The sequence below is a fragment of the Centropristis striata genome, chromosome 9 (assembly GCF_030273125.1).
Source record: "Centropristis striata isolate RG_2023a ecotype Rhode Island chromosome 9, C.striata_1.0, whole genome shotgun sequence".
Lineage (NCBI taxonomy): Eukaryota > Metazoa > Chordata > Actinopteri > Perciformes > Serranidae > Centropristis > Centropristis striata.
Window position 1 is genome coordinate 6,230,366 of NC_081525.1, and position 20,602 is coordinate 6,250,967.

The 20,602-nt window shown below is 37.7% G+C and overlaps 1 protein-coding gene across 2 annotated transcripts in view; it reads right to left on the reverse strand.

Moving 5' to 3' along the window:
• The window catches only part of LOC131977636 (1-phosphatidylinositol 4,5-bisphosphate phosphodiesterase gamma-1-like), a 46,061-nt gene continuing 25,459 nt past the window's right edge, over positions 1-20,602 (reverse strand). Inside the window, exons 12-33 of one of the 2 annotated variants that reach the window (XM_059341040.1) lie at positions 20,040-20,160; positions 18,557-18,725; positions 17,773-17,892; positions 16,336-16,443; positions 16,070-16,254; positions 14,893-15,093; positions 13,715-13,834; positions 13,436-13,619; positions 13,156-13,233; positions 11,786-11,889; positions 11,609-11,705; positions 11,429-11,485; positions 10,474-10,540; positions 9,172-9,338; positions 8,591-8,687; positions 8,120-8,344; positions 6,130-6,275; positions 5,163-5,277; positions 4,701-4,862; positions 3,606-3,694; positions 2,621-2,805; positions 1-1,892 (exon numbers count right to left, since the gene is read on the reverse strand). In XM_059341040.1, the coding sequence (XP_059197023.1) occupies positions 1,832-1,892; positions 2,621-2,805; positions 3,606-3,694; positions 4,701-4,862; positions 5,163-5,277; positions 6,130-6,275; positions 8,120-8,344; positions 8,591-8,687; positions 9,172-9,338; positions 10,474-10,540; positions 11,429-11,485; positions 11,609-11,705; positions 11,786-11,889; positions 13,156-13,233; positions 13,436-13,619; positions 13,715-13,834; positions 14,893-15,093; positions 16,070-16,254; positions 16,336-16,443; positions 17,773-17,892; positions 18,557-18,725; positions 20,040-20,160 (2,858 nt within the window). In that variant the 3' untranslated portion in view covers positions 1-1,831. The remainder of the gene's footprint in view (positions 1,893-2,620; positions 2,806-3,605; positions 3,695-4,700; positions 4,863-5,162; positions 5,278-6,129; positions 6,276-8,119; positions 8,345-8,590; positions 8,688-9,171; positions 9,339-10,473; positions 10,541-11,428; positions 11,486-11,608; positions 11,706-11,785; positions 11,890-13,155; positions 13,234-13,435; positions 13,620-13,714; positions 13,835-14,892; positions 15,094-16,069; positions 16,255-16,335; positions 16,444-17,772; positions 17,893-18,556; positions 18,726-20,039; positions 20,161-20,602) is intronic. The other variant, XM_059341041.1, reaches the window with a different exon arrangement.

Below are 20,602 nucleotides of genomic sequence, written 5' to 3' on the forward strand. Positions count from 1 at the left end.
TACACGAAAGAGCTTTATTCAATGGAAACTTGCACAGGATTTGTAATGCAGAGTAATAATACTGGACAGTTAGCATAGATACGGAGAGAAAACACAACTTGAGTCAAATCGCCTAATACAAAATGGCTATAGACCGAGAAGACCACCTTTGCATAGAGGCCCCGCCCAGTGCAACTACAGCACAGGGGAGGAAAGAGAGAGGTTTGTGTCTATGGGGACAGTTAAAGGGACACAATATTAATTTCTACATACAGTTACAGTATCTTGAATCTGAAGTCCGTTATCATTCTCCTTGTATGTTCTTTTCATCTATTACAACAGGATCTACACGGGTTTGATAAATAAAAGAAGTTATATATACAATGACAAATAAGAGGAGTATGATGGGAAGGAATAGCTACAGAGGGGGATGTTATTAGATATGAAGCCATGCATTGGGTCATATGGGTTTTTTTTTACCCGATCCAGGTCCAGTTGGTCCGCATCTGTTGATTAGTGCCAGATGATGGGACCTGATCCTGGCCGTGGGGTTCAGATGGGGGACAAAGTAAGAGTGCTTCGTGATAGCCCTTGTTTGTTGTGTGTGTCTGATTGTGACACACACTTGAGCCCCTATGCAGGTGACATCCAGGGGGCGCTATGAGGATCGTGGTCTTCCTCTTGTTCTCTGTTCTCTTCGAAGGTAGTATAGATATATTTAGAGCCCTTTTTCAGGATGTATTAAAAGACCTTCTCATGTGGTTTGTGGAGGATTTGTTTGTCCAGTTTGTGCTCTCCCATGTAGAACGGGAACGTCTGACCCCGGGTGAAAAGGGGCTCCTGTCCCAGAGTTCATGTGATCACCCGAAAAAAAGACTTGGTCTTGATTAGAAGGAACAGACTTCAGTCTCAAAATCCCTTTAAACCCATTTCACCCATGAGTAGTGGTCCAAGCCAAACGAGTGGATTCCTCATTTGTTAGTAGTTTTCCCTTAAAGGGCCACTATTCCAGTTGTAAAGAAAGTTTTATTTGTTAAACACAAGTCATTTTAACCCTACAAATACATCAAAGGCACATACATGATATTAGCTTTTTTGCTACGTGTGCCCACTGCTCCCTTTTTCCCCATCCATAGTTTTTTTTAAATTCCATCCTCTTGTGTAACCTGAGTTTTCTTCTCCCTTATGTCCTGTTTTTCTAGCTAAAGACCAAAACACAGTAAGAGTGAACTTGATGAGCTTCAAATTTAATTTTCTAAAAGCAGATTTCAGTTTTGTGGCGTGTTACACCCTCATCTTCTCTAATGAGATCCAGTTTTTAAAGGTGTCAAGAGGCAACTTGGCTTCATTGAGACCCATTAATCTCCTAATTGTCTGGTTAAAAAAATATCAGAAAATATTTAAAAGCTCAAGTTGGCATCTTCAAATAGCTTGTTCTGTCTGACCAACAGTCCAAAATCCCCAAATGATAAATTTCTTATCACATAACACAAAGAAAAGCAGCAATTTTGGGGGTTTTCCCTGGTTTAAAAAGGACTTGGAATGATCAATTAATCGTCAGATCTGTTACAGCTAAATTTCTTGTCGATCAACAAACTGTTTCCATGAAAACACTTTAGAAGAAACCCATCTCTAGTTTGCTCGTAATGTGTTTCAGCCTCCAGTCATTGATTGTTTTTATAGCTTAGTTTTGTGAGGTTTTGTTTTTAGTCCATGAGATGCTTCTTTTTGCTCTGCTGTTCGGACAGCATGGTGCTTTAAAGTCTCACATTTTACTGTGAAAGAACATATTTTTAGTTCCAGTTATAAATGCATGATTGCGTGTCGCTGTTGTCCTCTGGTGGTGAGATGTTTAGCTGCGTTTTGCTGTCACCTGCTGCCTCAGCTTCTCCCTCCTCTTCTTCTCAATCAGCCTGCAACAGAAGAAAGAAGATAGTCAAGTCAAAAAAATATCGTCATCACTCAGGTCATCCTGCTTGCATTAATCATTAGATGAGAAAGTTTGCCCATCTAGCCTGTTGCAGTTTTAACCCTTTATCAGGCGAAGAACTATATTTGGTAACTTCAGTGGATATCAAAACTGGGTCCCCATGTCTCTCTGTTTGGTCATAGAACCACATGGATTTCTTCCAGCTAATCAGCAAAGATCAGGCTACATCACAGACGGTGACACCATGACATCTGACCAATCAGTATGATAATAATATAATAATATTAACGTTATTGACCTTGACCTCCAATGTAAAAATGAAAAATCAAGCAAGAAAACAGTCGTACAAACAGAGTTGAGGTAATATTTTGAGAAAAAAGTTGCAAATTTACTAGATTAAAATGGCAAATCTACAAGAAAAAAGTTGCAGATTTACGAGATTTAAAGTGGCAAATCTGCTCGAAAAAACTAGCAGATTTACTAGAAAAAGTGGGGGAAAAAGCAACTTTTTTCTCACCACTTTAATCTCAAACTTTTTTCTCAAAATATAACCCCCTCCCCTGGGTCTGTATGTTTATTTTACACATTCTGGCTGTTTGTAATATCCTCCAATAATCTCTAGGGTTGAAATTTGAAATTTGCAAGTATTAAAATGAGTGCCCTATAAAGGGTTAAGTGAAATAAATGTCTTGGTATGTGGTGATCAGTTACCTGCGGTTTCGAGCCTCCACCAGCTCACTCAGCTGGTCCTGAGCCGCTCGGAGCTCCTCCAGGCTCTGCTGGTAGCTGAGGTCCCCTGAGCCCGACCTCTCCAGGAGGGAAACCTGGTTGGACAGCTCGCTGGTTCGATCCCTCAGCCGCTGGATGGACATGTACAAGTTCTCGTCGTCTTCCTCCTGCAACGGAGAACAATTGTTCATTCTTGATAAAAGCACCAAATATAGAACATATCTCTATATGTTCATCTGTTCATCTTCATTTTTTGTTAATTTGTGCAGCTTTGATGCTGTGATAGTGTGTTTTTTGTGCCTCTGGTTACCAGAATTCTGTGCAGGATAAATAAAGTATCTATCTATCTGTCTCTCTATATATCTAATTTTTTTTTTTTAAATGTGGATACTGGGCTTTTGCAAATTGGCTGCCCCCAAGCTGCTAGGTATTTTTTATGTTTAAAGATAGAAAAATGTTATATAAAAAGGGCAGCGTAATTGCACATGTTGATGATAATTGTTCACAGCTAGACAACTTGCCATGGACCATAACACTTTAAGATCCTTCTTTTACTAACATTAGAGTCAGCTGTCACACAATAATACAAAAAGAGATTTCTGAAGGATTCTAATCATTAAATTTCATGAAGAATTCCTATTTTTTCAGTTGTTTTTTTTCTGGGCAGTTTTTTTTTTTACATGATTTATCTTTAAATTGCAATTAGAACAAACTGTAGGGCACTTTATTTAATAAATATATTGTACTATACATATAGTTTTCCTACTTATTTATGCATCCAAATCTATGGGTGTAGAAACATTCTATATTATAGGTATGTTACTTTCGTGCTTGTGTACATTTATTATATTTAATGACCCAAAGCACTTTTTATTAACATATAATATAATAAAGCAGCTTTGTGGAATTGTGTCAATAGCATTTTAAGCATTTTATTTGGTTCTAATGGTTACTAGAGTGTATTTACCTTTGCATTGACGATCTCTATATGCACCAGAAGTGATGCCAACTCTAACTCTTCACTGTAGCTGTTCTTCAGTGAGATGCTCCTGTAGCCTGACAACACACACAATCAACACATAGAACAAACTGTTTGTGCAGAAACTTAGGTAAGAACATGCGCACAGATGGCGACAAACATCACCGGTAAAACAGGATTAATGTTCCGTTACTTAGACTATTTACATTGCAGCGCACATAGAGAGTCCGGCGGCTAATGGTGCGTTGAAGGTCTACATGAATGTCAGAATTTTCGACGTTGTTCAGAGCTCCAAGTTCAGACTTTCAGTGTAAATTAAACACAGGTGTTGCGGTAAGAACGTGTTAGACCCGCCTTCAAAATAAAAGCAAACACATGTAGCTTTCAAAATAAGAGCACATGGATGTGTTAATAGAGTCCAACACAGAATTTGCAAGAAGACTGTCAAAATATGATGCCTTAAATAAAACATAGAATAACCCTAATTCTCCTTTACAATAATTCATAAAAAATATGCAATGTTTAAGATGGAAGAGTGGCATTAGAATGTGCGAGAGGCACCAAATTTAGGCTTTTAGGGCAAAAATGTTCTCCGGGGGAGCATGCTCCCGGACACCCGGACTTTGTTTGGGTCCCCCAATCATAGTCTCAGAAAATCCTGTGGAAACGCTGGTTCTAAAGGCTTGACAGACTGGACAGAGAAGAAATTGCCCAGCAGTTTGTTCAGGGTAATGAAAGGAGGAGAGATGTTTTTGGGTCCTTCATTGAGTCGATTTCAAGTCAGTAAATTTGTTTGGCTGCACTGGGAATTTCATGCACAAACTTCTTTGTATTTATGTAAATATGTTGGTTGTTGTTTACACTACAGTTCATATACATTTTTTAAATAAAACATATTTTGGTTAAGACATTGAGTAGAAAAATAACTCATTGAGTTGAAATCATTTGCTGACAGCTTCATCCCCCCCAGTTCAAAAATCCCATCTGCGCCCCACGTAAGAAGCTTTAGTGTTAATAACTGATGGATTTTTAAAATACTTAGGCATGACATTTAATATAAAAAGTGAGTTATTCCACATTTACCTGTTCGTAACAGACGGACAGGGTACGTCGCCTGTGCCAGGAAGTTGGGATCACTGAACATGTCCTCCTCGTAGACAGTGAAGCGCAGAAAGGAGAATGTTGGGTTGTGGATGTCAAACACAAACTGCTTCTGCACCCACACAGGATTCAGACCGTTATCAGCTGGGAGGAGGAGGAGGAGGAGGAGGAGGAGGGGATAGTCAGTCATCACATTAACCCTTGTGCACTCTTTCAGCAAATACCCCACCTTTTACCCTTGGTGCAAAAGATGTTCACCTCTTAAAAAGTGCTATAAAAATATTATATAAGAATATTTTTTTTCACTTTCAATGCATTAAATCTTTTGACCAACTTCAGTCCTGATCATAACTTTAAAATGTACATGTATTTGTTAAATAATTTTAACCCTTTAAGGCATTAATATTAATCAATGTTGAAGCCATGAGGCAGCAGCTTTCTTACCCACTACGTCTGTTTTGCACTTGTAGCTGTCGTAGTCGGCTGCACAGATCTCCACCTCCACAAAGGGACAGACGATGCTGCGGCCATTTTTAGGCAGATGACGAGCTCCCAGCACCTGATACAGGAACAGCGGAAGAGGGTAAAAAACACTGTCTTAACAAAGTGAATCTTACTTCTAGTTTAACCCTCTAAACCACACCATTGAAACGTATGTTTTCTTTAAAAGATCACCAAAAATATAGAGATTATCGTTGAAAGAAACTGTGAAAACAGACATTATTGACCATAGGATCATAGGTTAAATGAAAATTTTCGTTAGAAAAAGTAATCAAAACGAAGCTTAAAAAATGTGATATTTCTGTCATAATCATTTTATTTAAATCACTACATTATGGAAGTAAATCTGTGTCATCGGAGTTTGAAATAAAAAAGACGTTGAATTTCTAGTACTGAATATTTATGCATTTAAATTATGTATCTGAATGTTTTTCAACGCTAAAAATTCAACCTAAAAAAATTCAACCGCAAAAAATTCAACCGCAAAAAATTCAACCTAAAAAAATTCAACCGCAAAAACTTTAAACGCAAAAAATTAAACTGTAAAAAATTAAACCGCAAAAAATTAAACATCAAAAAATTAAACCGCAAAAAATTAAACCGCAAAAAATTCAACCTCAAAAAATTAAACCGCAAAAAATTAAACCTCAAAAAACTAAACTGTAAAAAATTAAACCGCAAAAAATTAAACATCAAAAAATTAAACTGCAAAAAATTAAACCTCAAATCTGTTAACACAGAACGTGGGGAGATGACAGGAGTTCGTTGTAAAAATGTAAATAGTTCAATACTGCATCTAGAGACCCACTTTCTTCCCCCAATATTTATGACACGGAAAAGTGGCGTATATATAAATTCCCTTTTATTCCAGAGGGTAAAGCTGTTTTTTTCTCTTTTTGTTCCATCTGACCTGTAACTGGACAGTGATTGGCTCCACATGTAAGGTGTCCTTGTCAAAAGGGTCGAAGGCGTCGTCCCTCATGACGTCCGGCTGGGGAACGAAGCCACTGCCACCTCCCAGCATGAACAAGGCCTGATTCAGCTGCATCGGTTTATCTACACACACAGATGCACACACACACATTTCTAAAAATCTTGCAGATGACATCCTCGGTGTCTAATCAGAAAGAGGACATATTTTTAATTTCCCCAAAAGCATCTTTAAGTTACAAAGAAGCATAAAATGTTGTCTATTTACTGAACTAGTATTTAATACCTTACTAAATTTTGCTGCAACTATAACACTGCTGAATCCACATTAAATAAACTTTGTTAATTGGTACTTTACTGTCAAATTATATACTACTATATTTTTTTTTATATATTATGGTTGACTAATAAGATAATAAATAAATAATACTACTACTAATAATAATACATATTTATTTGACCTCAGCCTACTCCCCTTTTTTTCTCGAACCAAAATGATATAAGGAAATGCGTAGTGAATATTAAGTTAACTGGTTCTTATTTCTGTCTTATTACTTAGACGGGGCAGATGCATGTATATGTATAGGGCTATATATACTGTATGTGTGTAAATGTTTATATGTTTATGTACATCTGTTTAATGGTGCCTATGTGAGTATGTGTATGAATATGTATATGCATCTAGCCTACGCTGTTGTAGTTTATGTTGTTTATTTTTTAGATTCGAAAAGAAGAAGAAAGAAGAATTAATGATGCTATTATAAGTGTTTGTATCTGAGATGTGGAAAATAAACTCCCTGCTGAGTCAACTTAACATCTGTCTCTGTGTCTTGCGTAGATAAATGGGTAACGCTTTATATTAAGGTCCTTGTAATAACCATTAATTAACAAGTAATAAGGCCCTTGTAAGTCCTTACAAGATGCTTATTAACATTATTGTGTGTTTATAAGCTTATATAAGTGTTAATAATGGCATTACAAACACCCATGACCCACCCATTATCTCTTTGCCATGCCTTTATTAATCTTATTTTGTTTGCTTATTGGTATTAAAATATACTTTATTGCTCATCTATTATAAGTTAACTATAAGTTAACTATGCTTTTTGCAACTACCGGATCTAAAGCGAGAATAATGCCTTATTACTTGTTAATTAATGGTTATTAACCCTCTATGGTACGGTGTTGCTCTCAGGCATTTTTGGCCTGTAAAATTTCCACAATGCATGTTTTTGAGTGATGAGATACTTTTAAAAATAGGGAAGAGTATAGGGAACCAATAGCAATGCTTTAATTTGTCACATGACCTCCAGGAGGCCATATTGAAACCCTATTTTGCAGACTTTTCCTAAGGGAACAGCTTTGCCATTTTGCGCCACAAAAAATCCCTCAAAACGTCATTTCCTGGCCCTTTTCCGTCTGGAAAAAAAAATATTCCTACTGATAGATGAGTAAACCTTCATTTTTTATAGTTTCATACACTTAGACTGTTCAAGACATTCATTTCAATGCATCGTTGGTTCAATGGTACAATGTTTCCTACAGGCAACATTCAGACAAGAAACCAGTTTAAAAAGTTCCTTTTATAATGTTTTAAAATTTAAAATGTTATGTATTGTACCCTGTTGAAGCTACTGAATCTTTAGCACATGTTTATTAAATAAATGATTTTGAAAATTGATTTTAAAAACATTCTTTTTCACTTTTTATGGGTCCCCCGTTATGGGACAATGTTGCCTACGGGCAACAAACCCCAAAAACTTGAGATTATGTTTATTTAGTCTATTTTAAGACAAGAAAAAACACTCCAAACATTTTATTCCTAACTGGCATCATAATGCGTACCATAGAGGGTTAAGGACCTTATTATAAAGCGTTACAGATAAATGTTTATGTTGCTGCTAAATTCTTTGTGTACTTGTCTTCCTTGACCTCGTCTGAAAGTACACGAGTATGTAGCCGCCGCTGACCTGGGGTCTGGAAGTTGAGTGCGACCAGCTGGGAGCCGCAGAGCCACATGGGCAGCGGGTCGTAGTTGGACGAGTCCAGCCTCTGTCCTCGGGGGTAAACTCTGGAGAGCTGCCGCCGGTTGTACTGCAGGAAGCGTTTCCCTCGGCTGCGTGTCGCAAACTTCTCCGCCTTCGTCTCCGGGAAGGAGGACATGTCACGGTAACACGCTCTCTCCGTGCCGATCTCTGGAAGCATAATAGAAAAATAAAATCAAACAGGAAACGTTATAAAGTCAAGTCAAGTCAAATTTATTTATATAGCGCATTAACAGACGGCTGAGCCGCACCAAAGTGCTTCACATAAAAGTGCAAAAAGCGCAATAAAATACAGAATTGACAAAGGTAAAAAAGAAAGAAACAAAAAACAAAGCAAAACAAAATTAAATAATAAATAAAGTGAGGAAGAGGAGAAGAGAAGAGTTTGTTCCTTACTGTCCTCGTTGAAGGGGACCGGTCTGCAGTAGACCACCAGCTCAGACAGCTCCACAGCGATCTTCTTCCTCCGCTCCATTTGCTTCTCCTCCTGCATCTGTTTATAAGAGAAGCCAACCATACTGTTTAACCAATATAAAAATCATTTTCAAGTAGGGTTGTCACGATACAAACATTTTCAACTCGATACCGATACTCAGGAAAATATTTGATTCTCGATACTATTTTCGATACCACAAGGATGAAAACAAAGACCCCAAAATTTAACAGAAATATTTTTATTATTTTTAAAGTGATGAATTTGGGAGAAAAAAGTTGCTTTTTCCCACTTTTTTCTTGGAAATCTGCAACTTTTTTTCTTGTAGATTTGCCACTTTAATCTAGTAAATTTCCAATTTTTTCTCGAAATATTACCTGAAGTTACCAAATATAGTTCTTTGCCTGATAAAGGGTTAAAGAGCAGAAAACAGTATGAAAAATCCATTTTGAAACATTGAACCTTCACATAATATATATATATTTTTAAAAGTTAATAAGTTTAAAAGTTCTGCTGGATGCTGAGGTGTTTCCCTGGTACTGACCCGTGCATCAGCGTTCTGCGTGGCCTCTCTGATCTTGCTGACCCAGATGTTCATGTCCTCCAGACTGTCGGCCGCCACGTCCAGCGTCTGAACCGGGTGAGACGACAGCTGCTGGGAGTGGATCGTGAACACATAGGGGCGCGAATTCTTCCCGTCCTTGTGCACCACTGGACAGATGCAGAGAGTTTTTTAAAATTTTTTGTTAACTAAATGTTTAGCCTGAAGGCAGTTTGCTCCGAGGGATAACTGTTAACATCAAATTACTGTGTTGATCTACTAATGAGCTTTAAAACAACAACAATAAAATGAAACAGGTATAAATCGGGATTATATTGAATTTCAAATAAACAGGAGAAAACAAACTTTTTTCTGGTTTAGAGTAGATTATTTTAGAACTGTGGTTGTATGAGTTCCATAGTCAGTGTATTTCCTACAGTAGATGTTGGTCGGCACAAAAGTTAATGTACTGCTATGGACAGGGGCTAAATGCATTTTATTAAAAAATAAAAATTTACATCAGTTTAACTGTATGCTATATTAGGTAACACTTTACAATAACCAACTAAGTAATGTTTATAGATGGTTTATAGACCAATTATTAACCATTTACTATATATTTAATCATTAAATGTTTTCAACCAATTTCTTAAAGGTATATGAATAATTTTAAAATCATTAACATACTTAATATTGTGTTAAAATGTTAAAATGAGTGCAACTAAAACTATTAATGAACTATTTATTACAATTTAATTGTTTGTTAATGGTAAAGTAACTATAAACTTACATTAATATACCATCTATTAGCCATTTATAAATGATTTAGTTAGTTAAACATTAATAAATTATGTATTTACCATTCTAAATGGCCTATATACGGTTTATAAATGATTATTAAACATTAATAAACTATCTGTTTACCATTTGTAAATGATGGTTATTGTAAAGTGTTACCAAAATATTCTAAATATGGCGTACACTTAAACTGACATAGACTGTCGATACTCGTATGAACCTCCATCTACTATGGATAAATACATCATACAACCCAACTTCAAAAAACTCTGCAAGAATGGATCAATTATATGTGAACTTGCAGTGACTGGGCATTTATCCAGTTTGACAATTTACACAAAAATTGCAGATAAATAAGTTTCTTTATTTTTGCTGGATCGTAAGACAATTGACAGAAGGTATTTGTGTGGCTATTCACTTAAAAAACATGCTTATTGTCCTAAGAAAGTCTGCTCAGTCCCTCTTTAATCTTCTGTTTGGTTCAGAAAACGTGTTCACTGGACTCACCAACATGGCAGGTGGGGACATCGATGAAGCCTTTCAGGAATGTTCCAAGAGGACTGTTCTCTGTGGACTGACACAACAAAATAATAGAAAGTTAAATCAATCAACCAATCAATCAATCAATCAACCAACCAATCAATCAGACTTTATTTGTGGAGAGAAATGTAACACAGAGTGCTTCACATAAAAAAGGAGAAAATAATAATAATGATAATAATAATAATAATCAAACAAAGAAACAAGTAAACACCCTCCATCCACCCATCCCATTAAAAACAAAGCACAAACTGAGGCAGCGCCACCTCAACGTCACACAGTGAGGAAACACTGGAGGCAGGCTAGAGATTAATTAGATAAAATAAATAAAAATAAAGTAAGGTAAGATAAGATAAAATAAAAAACAAAAGTAAATAATAATAACAATAAAAAGTAAAAGGGCGAAATAAAAAAAGATTGAAATAATAAATAAATAATTAAAAAGTAGAGAATGATTATATTTTATATATATATATATATATATATATATATATATATATATATATATATATATATATATATCCTATGGGCCTCAGGTCTTCAGGGAGGCTGTTCCATAAAGTTACCACAGTGAGAAAACGACGCCTCATCGTGGGTTTTCGTTCTAACTTTTGGAATTATTAAAAGACCAGAAGACCTGAGGGTCCTCGAGGGTTCATAGGATAAAAGTAAATCAGTGTGTGTGTTTTTGTTTGTCTGTTCTTTTTTGTTTGTTTGTTTTTCTCATCTGTTTTATTTGTTCCTTATTTATACTCTGTAACAGTGTCTGTTGTGTGTTGAGGGTATATGTTTGGATATTATTTTGGTTTTCTGAGTGGTGTGAAAGGGACCATCCCCCCGCTAAGGATTGGAAGGTGTCTCGCTCTCTGTAATAGTTCAAGTTTGTGTCTCTGTGCATATCATTAGAGTTATTTTGATTTACCCTATGTGAGGGAATATGAGTTGTGGGGGTTGGAGTTTTGTGCATATCCTCTGTAACCTGTTGATTAATTGTGAAGAAAAAAAAAATTATAAATCAGTAAAATAATCTTAAAATGGATTCTAAAGAGTGATTATGACTGGTTTAACATTGTTAAAGCTCCCTGTAGGAGTCAGAACTCACTGCTTCATCCAGCTCTCTGGTGGGAGAACTGGGAACCTCCTCCACGTAGTTTGCAGGAAACCACAGCTGCTTCTTTCCTCCGTAGTCACCTCGCCACCTGGAGACAAACAGGTTCATGACCAGCTGCTACAGATGTGAAGGAGACAATGTGGCATCAAATCACTGTGTTTCACTCACCAGCCGCCCTCCTGTTTATCCACGCTGAGGATGAGCGCCTGTTTGGGGAAACAGAGCTCGTCTTCCCTCTGAGCTCGATAGTCGTACAGAGCTTTGACTGTACACTGAAACACAGCAGCAAGAGACATCATCAGACAAATGGTGACAAAGTCACAATAAAGTCATGTGCATACAGGTATATCTCAAAAAAAAGACAATATCATGAAAAAGTTCAATATTTTTTGTCAATTATTTCAGAAAGTGAAACTCGTATATTATATAGATTCATTACACATAGAGTGAATATTTCAAGCCTGTTTTTCTTGTAATTTTGATGATTCTGGCTTACAGATAATGAAAACACAAAACTCAGTGTCTCTGAAAATTAGAATATTACATAAGATCGATAAACATTTACACATAACGCGCATACGGCCTGCACCCTCACTTGAAGTGGCCCTCAGTACAACTACATGCATTTGAGCATGAAATCTTAAAAGTGCTGTTGGTCTGCTGTTCTTGCACAGAAAAAAAAAAATCACAGTAAGTGATTCTTTTTTATTTGCTTCAAACCTTTTGTATTCCTATTTATACTGTAAGACATGCATTTGAGCATGAAATATGTTAAGTTACTGCACTGTAAACATATTTAAAATTGCAGTTTCATCATATCTGGTGAAGTGCACTGTCCTATATGTGGCCCTGTGGTGGTGCTATGAAAAATTGTGGCCCCCTGCAGCATTTAAGTTGCCCATCCCTGCCATAGAGGGTTAAATTAGAAAGAACACAGTGAACACACAGTGACATCTGGTGGCATCAACATGTATAGCAGCACTTCAAGCTGTGCAGAAACACTGAAACACCTCTCTGGTTTCAATAGTTTCACTATATAATAAACTGTTGAATGGAAGTTCAAAAGCCTGCATGTTTAAATCAAATCAAATCTGAAAATGTTCACAAGTGCATTATTCATTAATTTTATAGCATGATTACTTGGTTTAAGGTGGAAATGTTTTCATACGTTTTTAGGTTTTTCGAGTACACATCTTCAAATTTCTCAAATATTCTCCTCTCTTCTTATACCAAGTTTAGCTGCAAAGCATTCACCCATCTCTAGCTGTGTACTTTAACTGCTTTTTTATCTATATGTATGTCTCTCTTTAAAAGGAGGTTTTTAAATAAGTCTAATAATTGTCTATGACCTTTCTTTTAAATGTGCAAATGAAGAACACAGAGCAGCTGATAGTTTAATTTTTTTTTTTTTAAATCCATCCATATTAGCTCCAATGGTAGAATAGAATCTGCTTATCATTTACTAAACGATAGGATAGATATGATAGTAATTCACTGGTTAAACTGGAGGTATAAACAGTATAAACAGTCTGACTTACCCGAGCTGTGGGCATCTTATTGGCCTCCACGTAGAAATGAGGAGTTCGGACCTCATAAAGCGCCCCGTAGTCCAGCTCCTGACACACAAACAACAATGTAATAGATGTTTTTCACAGGAAAAGACATTGTAGGTCAAGCACAGTTGAGGCTTATTACTTTAGTTACGGTTTTGTAGCAGAGTCATCAGAGCTCATCCAACTATCATGTCAAAAAGGTCTATTAACTTAATCTGTTGGATTTTAAGTGTGACATGTGACTGATGAACTGTGTGTGACTCACCGTGGTGCCCATGCGGTCCAGAGTGTCCTCGTTGATGGGGTAGCGGAGCCTCATCTTGCGGTACAGAGGATGTTTCTCGTAGTAGGTCACGAGGTCGACCAGACTCTCGAACTCTGCGGAGCTGCCCAGCATGAAGAGACGCCCCTCCTGCTGGATACGACAGTGTTTGATCTTCCCCTCCGCCCTGCAGGCAGACGGATGGACAGAGACAGAAGATTACACAAAAAGAGGCCTGAGTTTTGGTGGTTTTGGCATCATGTTCGTCCCTCAGTTTTCTACCTGAAGGAGATGGCGAAGGAGTTGTGCTCGCTGCGTTTTCGCACCAGGAAAGCTCCGTCTCTGGGGACGCGCATCAGCATGTGTTCAGCCTGAACACGGGACAGACTGGAGTGGAACCACCTGCAGAACACAAAATCACGTGAATTCTTCATGACGTAAAAATTATGTAACGTCCATCAGCCTCCCTCTAAAGCAGCTATTCTCAACCTTGGGGTCCGGACCCCAATTGGGGTCGCAAGATGATTTCTGGGGGTCGCCAAATCATTTTGGAAGTCAGCTCTGTCTCCACTGTGTTAAAGTGTTCATGTGTTTTAGTCTTTTTGATCATTTAATGTCTTTTTTTGGTAATTTTGTGCCTTTTTTTGGTCATTTTGTGTCTTTTTTGGTAATTTTGTGTCTTTTTTTTGGTAATTTTGTGTCTTTTTTTAGTCATTCTGAGTCTTTTTTGGTCAATTTGTGTCTTTTTTTGGTCATTTTGTTTCTTTTTTGGGTGATCTGAACTGTGCGTGTGAGATTGTGTTCAGTGAGCGGGGGTCATGGACAACATGCATATTAAATTGGGGGTCTCGACTCAAAAAGGTTGAGAACTACTGCTCTAAAGTACTGGATTGAAACTCATTGCCAGTTTTCTTTTTTTTTTATGATGATAGGCCAAGTAAAACCGGAGAAAGGCCTGAGTTGAAAATATATAACTAGATGTTATCCTCATTACTACCTATGTTATATTTACAACCTGTGTTCACATTTGCAAAATTTAAAATTCTTCACTGAGTATGACTGTGTTTTGAAAGTTAAGAAAATCTGATTTTATGTTTTTGTGTGTTTTTTGGTGTCTGAAAATGTTGTCTAAAATCTCAGTCTGAGACTAGGTTGGGACTAAAAACTGTAAACACTTGAGCAGGTGTGAGCTGATAGTTTTCCAGGAGTCTTCTCCAAATATTTTCAAAGTCTTCTGATGTATAGTAGTCAAAGTGAAAAAAAAAGTTCAGGTCATATAGATGAGGTTGTGCTGAAAAAAACGAGACCTTACATGGCATGGTAAACACTTTTATACAGGCAGAATGAAAGGGATTCAAAATTGGACAAAATAGCCCAAAACTCTATTAGGCAATTTGACAGTTTTCTCCTCTACTTTCACACAAATCAGGAAAGAGTGTGATATCTTTGCAGACACTCACTCTCTGCTCTCGTGTGCATTGGGCTGTGGCACCGGGCTGCCCAGCCTCATCTCGAACTCGTTGCAGCGAAGTGGCGTGTCTCTGTAGTGGCAGATGAGGCGGTACAGGCTGTCGAACACCAGGTTGTCGGTCAGGTAGAAGCGAGTGGAGCCGGACTCCTGGCGAGAGTGAATCCTGCAGTGCTGGACTCGACCGGAGCGCCTGGAGGAGCAGGAGGGAGTTAGTGTGATGATCTCTAATCATCTGTGGTAAAATGTAACTAAGTACTGTACTGAAGTATGAATGCAGCAATAATATTAATCCAAAAACACATTTGACTGCACTATCAATACTTTTTCTTTTCATTCCTTCACTTAATTTAGCTGGTAATACTTAACCCTTTATCATGCGAAGAACTATATTTGGTAACTTCAGTGGATATCAAAATGGGGTCGAGAAAAAAGTTGCAAATTTACTAGATTAAAGTGGCAGATCTACAAGAAAAAAGGTCGCAGATTAAAGAGATTTAAAGTGGCGAATCTGTGAGAAAAGTTGCTTTTTCCCCACTTCTTTCTCATAAATCTATGACTTTTTTCCACGCAGATTTGCTACTTTAAATCTCTTAAATCTGCGACTTTTTTTCTTGTAGATCTTGCAGAACAATGCGTATCCACGGCAATGTGTCAATAAATTAATATATATATAACGTTATCTAGATAGAAAAAAGGACGTTTACCGGTTTGGTCTCATAACTTTGACCCTTTCACTGTATTTTCACTTAATGATTTATTTGAATATTTTGTTCATTAAAATATCTTGTTCAGCGTTTGGTTGGACTAACAGACACTCCAAGGAGTCGCTGTTCATTTTTCTTTGGTAAGTAACGTACATTTTTTTTGTTTGTTTTTTTGCTAGCCAAAATGAACATCCCAGTTAATGCTCCAGTTAATGCTAACATGAATTAGCAGCAGCTTCTCTCAGTCAGGTTGAGGTGTAGAGAGGCTGTAGTCAGTGATCAGATCCCTCTCCTCCTCCACAGTCCAAATATGGTCTGCTTCCCGTATCGGAAACAAGATGGCGACTCAAGATGGCGACGAGTGTAACGCTGAACTCGATGCTTCCAACGGGCCACAAACCAATGGGTGGGGTCACTGTGACTACGTCCATTATTTATATACAGTCTGTGGGTGTCACTCACCAGAACGAGAGGGTGTAGTCTCCGACAAACGTCTCACTCTCCCGGACCAGGAAGGTGCCGTCTTTGGCTCCACCCTCGCAGTACTCCTGCAGCAGCTTCTCCGCCACCTGTCGGCCGTCACGACCTCCGCCCAGCTTACCGTGGAACCAGCGCTCCGCACAGTGCTGCTCGTTGTTGTTACACTCCTGAACAACCACAGGAGAGAAGCAGTGAGCGTCAACCACACCTGATTAATACTTAATTAAAAAAAAACCTCATCTCCGTACCTCTTTTGCCTCGTCGTCCTCCTCTTCATCAGCTGTCTGGTAGTGGGACGTCTCCTCTGAGTAGTAGATCTTGTTGCTGGTCAGGACAAAATAATGTGGAGTCCACGTCTGTGAATCACATGACACAAATCAGTAACACACACACACACACATGCATGCACACGTATGCATGCACACACGCACGCACACACACACACACACACGCTACTAAATATGCTACGTATACATCACAAGACTTTGAAAAGATTTGGAAAAAACTCCCGGAAAATTATCAGCTCACACCAGCTCACAAGACAAGTGTTTAGAGTTTTTAGATCTTGCAGGGTCACTATTTACAAGACTACAACTAGATTATTTTAGCATTTTTTTCCCACCATGCAATTTTTTCCCATCATGCTCTTAGTAGAAACTTACAAAATAAAGGAGAAGCAGCTTTTGGCTCCAGCTGCTCTAGTGTGTGCAGTGGTTTGTGTTGAAAACAACAACAACAAAAAGAAGAGAAGACATCACAAAATGCCCCTCACAAAGCTGAAAAAGGGTTTCTGTTTTTCTCACATGAAAATTTGACTATTTTACAGTGAAAATAGATATAAGAATAAAGGAAAGGAAAATTTAGAATTGAATTCATGATATACATTTATGTCCTATTTAATTATTATGTGTTTAATTGAATAATTATATTTATCAGCTCTATCAACTTTCGTTTAGTTAATCATACATTATTTATTACTTATTTATGTATACATTTATTTATATTTTAACTGGGTCTCCTTACTGTTCTCTTTACTAAGAAACAGCGCCCCCAAAAATCCCGCTTGTGGCCGTAAATATATGTATATATAAATAATATATTACATCGCTGTATTTTTATTTAGGACTGAGCTTACTAGCATTACTGTGATGTTACTTTTTCCTGTGGAAGTGGTTTTACTGGCCGCTCATCTATTTGTTGTTTGTTGTATTAGAAGAAGAAGAAGATTACTTTATTAATCCCACAATGGGGAAATTCAACCTCTGCATTTAACCTATCCTTTTTTACCCACAAGTGAACACACCATGCAAGGAGCAGTGGGCAGCACATTACTGCGCCCAGGGAGCTGTGCAGTGGGGGGGGGTAGGTGCCTTGCTCAAGGGCACTTCAGCCATAGACCTGTCAGTACGGGGAATCGAATCTGCGACTCTCCAGTTACAAGCCCGATTCCTAACCTCTAGGCCACAGACTGCCCAAAAAATGACATCACTGCAACAAACCCAAGACTAGGAAAAGACTGATATGAAACAGAGCAGATTACTACCTTAAACGTAACCATGGAGATGGCGGGAGTGCCGTGACTCCAGTAAAACTCCTTGATTTACTAAAGACCTTCAGTTTTTAGTCTGGGACTGTGAACATCTTTTGGTGTAAGCCCAGCATTAGTTTGATGAGTCAGCACTCACGTGGTCGATGGGATCTTCGAGGTACAGGATGCCGTTCTTCAGAGAGTTGCTGATGTCGTTTTCAGAGTAGCTGGCTGACGTCACCTCTTCGTACAGCGTGCCTTCCACCAGCTTCTTGTGCTGTGACACAGTGATGAAACATGAGACACAATATTTACTGAAACTTTCTCTCATGCAACATGTTTTCATGGAGGTCAGGGATCTTTCCCAAGGATATTTTAACAATCAACAATCGAAGAAGATAAGAGCTGCAGACTAATTCAGAGCCCTGAACCTTGGAAGGATCCCAAACCTTTTCTTAAGGGGAACCAGAGCAAATATGTGCAAAAAAGAGCTTTTCTAACCATTTTTACCACCATTTTCACATCCCTATATCATATTAACCCTTTATCAGGCAAAGAACTACATTTGGTAACTTCAGGTAATATTTCAAGAAAAAAGTTGCAAATTTACTAGATTAAAGTGGCAAATCTACAAGAAAAAAAGTCGCAGATTTAAGAGATTTAAAGTGACAAATCTTTGCGAAAAAAGTTGCAGTTTACGAGAAAAAGTGGGGAAAAAAGCAACTTTTTTCTCCCAGATTCACCACTTTCTCTCAAAGAAGCTAGTTGTAGTCTTGTAAATAGTTGCCCTGCAAGGTTCACAGTCTGTCTAAAATCTTGGGAGTCTTTTCTAAATCTTTTCAAAGTCTTCTGATGTATAGGTAGCATTAGTACGATTATGTAGTGTTCAAATTTTCTATACATAACTATACAGTTCTGGTCCTAATCATGCGTTGATATACCTTGATGAGGATCTTCCTGCGGAGCTGGTAGGGTGAGGGCAGCTCCTCTGCGCTGTTATCAACTGGCTTTGTGAGCAGCAGATCTCCAAACACCTTCTTAAAGTGTGTGGCCATGTTCCTCTGCTGGACCACGCTGCAGTGGTCCTCGATGGACAAAACCACCGGATACCTGCACAAACACAACAGCAGGCAGGTGAATCTGCAGCTCGTCCCATTGTTGTTTCATCTTGGTGTCATTGGTTAAATGTCAGCAGCCAACCATGTAACACAAATACAAATGTATTGTTTATTCCTATAATGTTAAGACAGCAGTTACATCATCACTGAGACAAACCCAGTAAACAATTTTAGGAATATACTCAATTTTAGTAATATACTGGTATCATATGAAAACTAGAAGATCTAAGGAATCTGTTAGGCTTTTTAATGTTAAAAAAAAAAATCAAAATTAAGAGCAGATGCTTAAAGTTGAGGAAAGTTTGAGAAAATGCTGCAATAATTGTCGTCCCTACATGTTTGATATCAGTTCAGTTCAGTTTGACTGAATACTTTGTCGGTCAGTCTGTGAGTTTGACTCTCATTGTGGAGAAATAAAAAGACTGAAGTGAGATTAGACTGAGAATTTTCTCTCATTTGACAAAACAATTCTTGATTGAATTTAATTTTTGTGGACACAAAATGCAGGTAATCAGTTAAATTGCAATACATTGTATTGCAATACTCACCATATCGCAAAATGCTTAAAATTAGAATAATATCGTATCGTGACTCAAGTATCGGGATAAAATCATATCATAGGGCCTCTGGTGATTCCCACCTCTAATAAGTATCTAGGTGTATACCTGGATAATAAGTTGGACTGGTCCCTTAACACAGACACTCTCTACAAAAAGGGGCAGAGCCTCTTTTTCTTAAGGAAGCTCAGATCTCTGGACATCTGTAGTAAGATGCTGCAGATGTTTTATCAGTCTGTGGTGGTAGTGTGTTGTTTTATGCTGCAGTCTGCTGGGGAGGCAGCATCACACACAGAGATGAAGGCGGTTGGACAGACTGGTCTAAAGAGCTGGTTCTGTGGTTGGACACACTGGAGGAGGTGGTGGAGAGATGACCTGTCAACATGTTCGCGTCCATCTTGAAATACCCAGATCATCTGCTACACAAAACCTTTATGGAGCAAAAAAACAGCAGTGGACGGCTCCTCTCTCTCTGTTGCAGGAGGGAGAGATACAAAAGATCCTTCTCTCCTACAGACATCAGGCTGTCTCATTCTAACAGAGCTAACAGACTAACTGAATTTCCCCTCGGGGATAAATAAAGTAATTTTGATTTGATTTGATTGATTTGAAATCTGCATTGTTTTTAATGTTTCATCATACTATATCAAACTGCCTGACATATTAATTAATAAAACGAACAAACTTTACAGATTTTGTGAAAAGCAAACCAGCAGCGTTGATGATTGCTGTAGTTTCTGTCCACTCACTCTGAAGTGACGAAGGCGTGTTCTTTGATGGTGTGCAGCACATCCAGGAATTTGATCTTGGAGGTCAACGTGTGGCCGTGGTAGATGATTGGCAGGTCATCAGGTCCGTCCCAGCAGTCCACTGACATCACAAAACTCAGATTTAGTTACAAACATGAACATACTGAATTATTTTAGCTGTGCATACTGCCCTTCAGAGTCTAACTGCAGTAACTACGCAAAGGGTAAAACTGAGAAAAACTGCTTTTAATTTTATACCGTTTTTTAACTGGCCACCAAAATGTAGTAATAGTAAAGAACAAACAGAGTGCAGTAACTACAATGTTGTTGTGTTCTTTCAGCTATTATTTTTAGTTTCAGTGAATAAACATTTTCAAATTGATTTTGTCAGAAGTGCATTTAAAAGTGTTACAACTCTATTCAAAGATTTGCATATTTAAGACTAAATATTATAAAGTAATGTTATATTTTAGTCTTAATATAATGATATCTCCCTTTTTTACTTAATCACTGTCTAGATAATAATTTCCCTATTAAATAAACTTTTGTGTCATCACTATTCA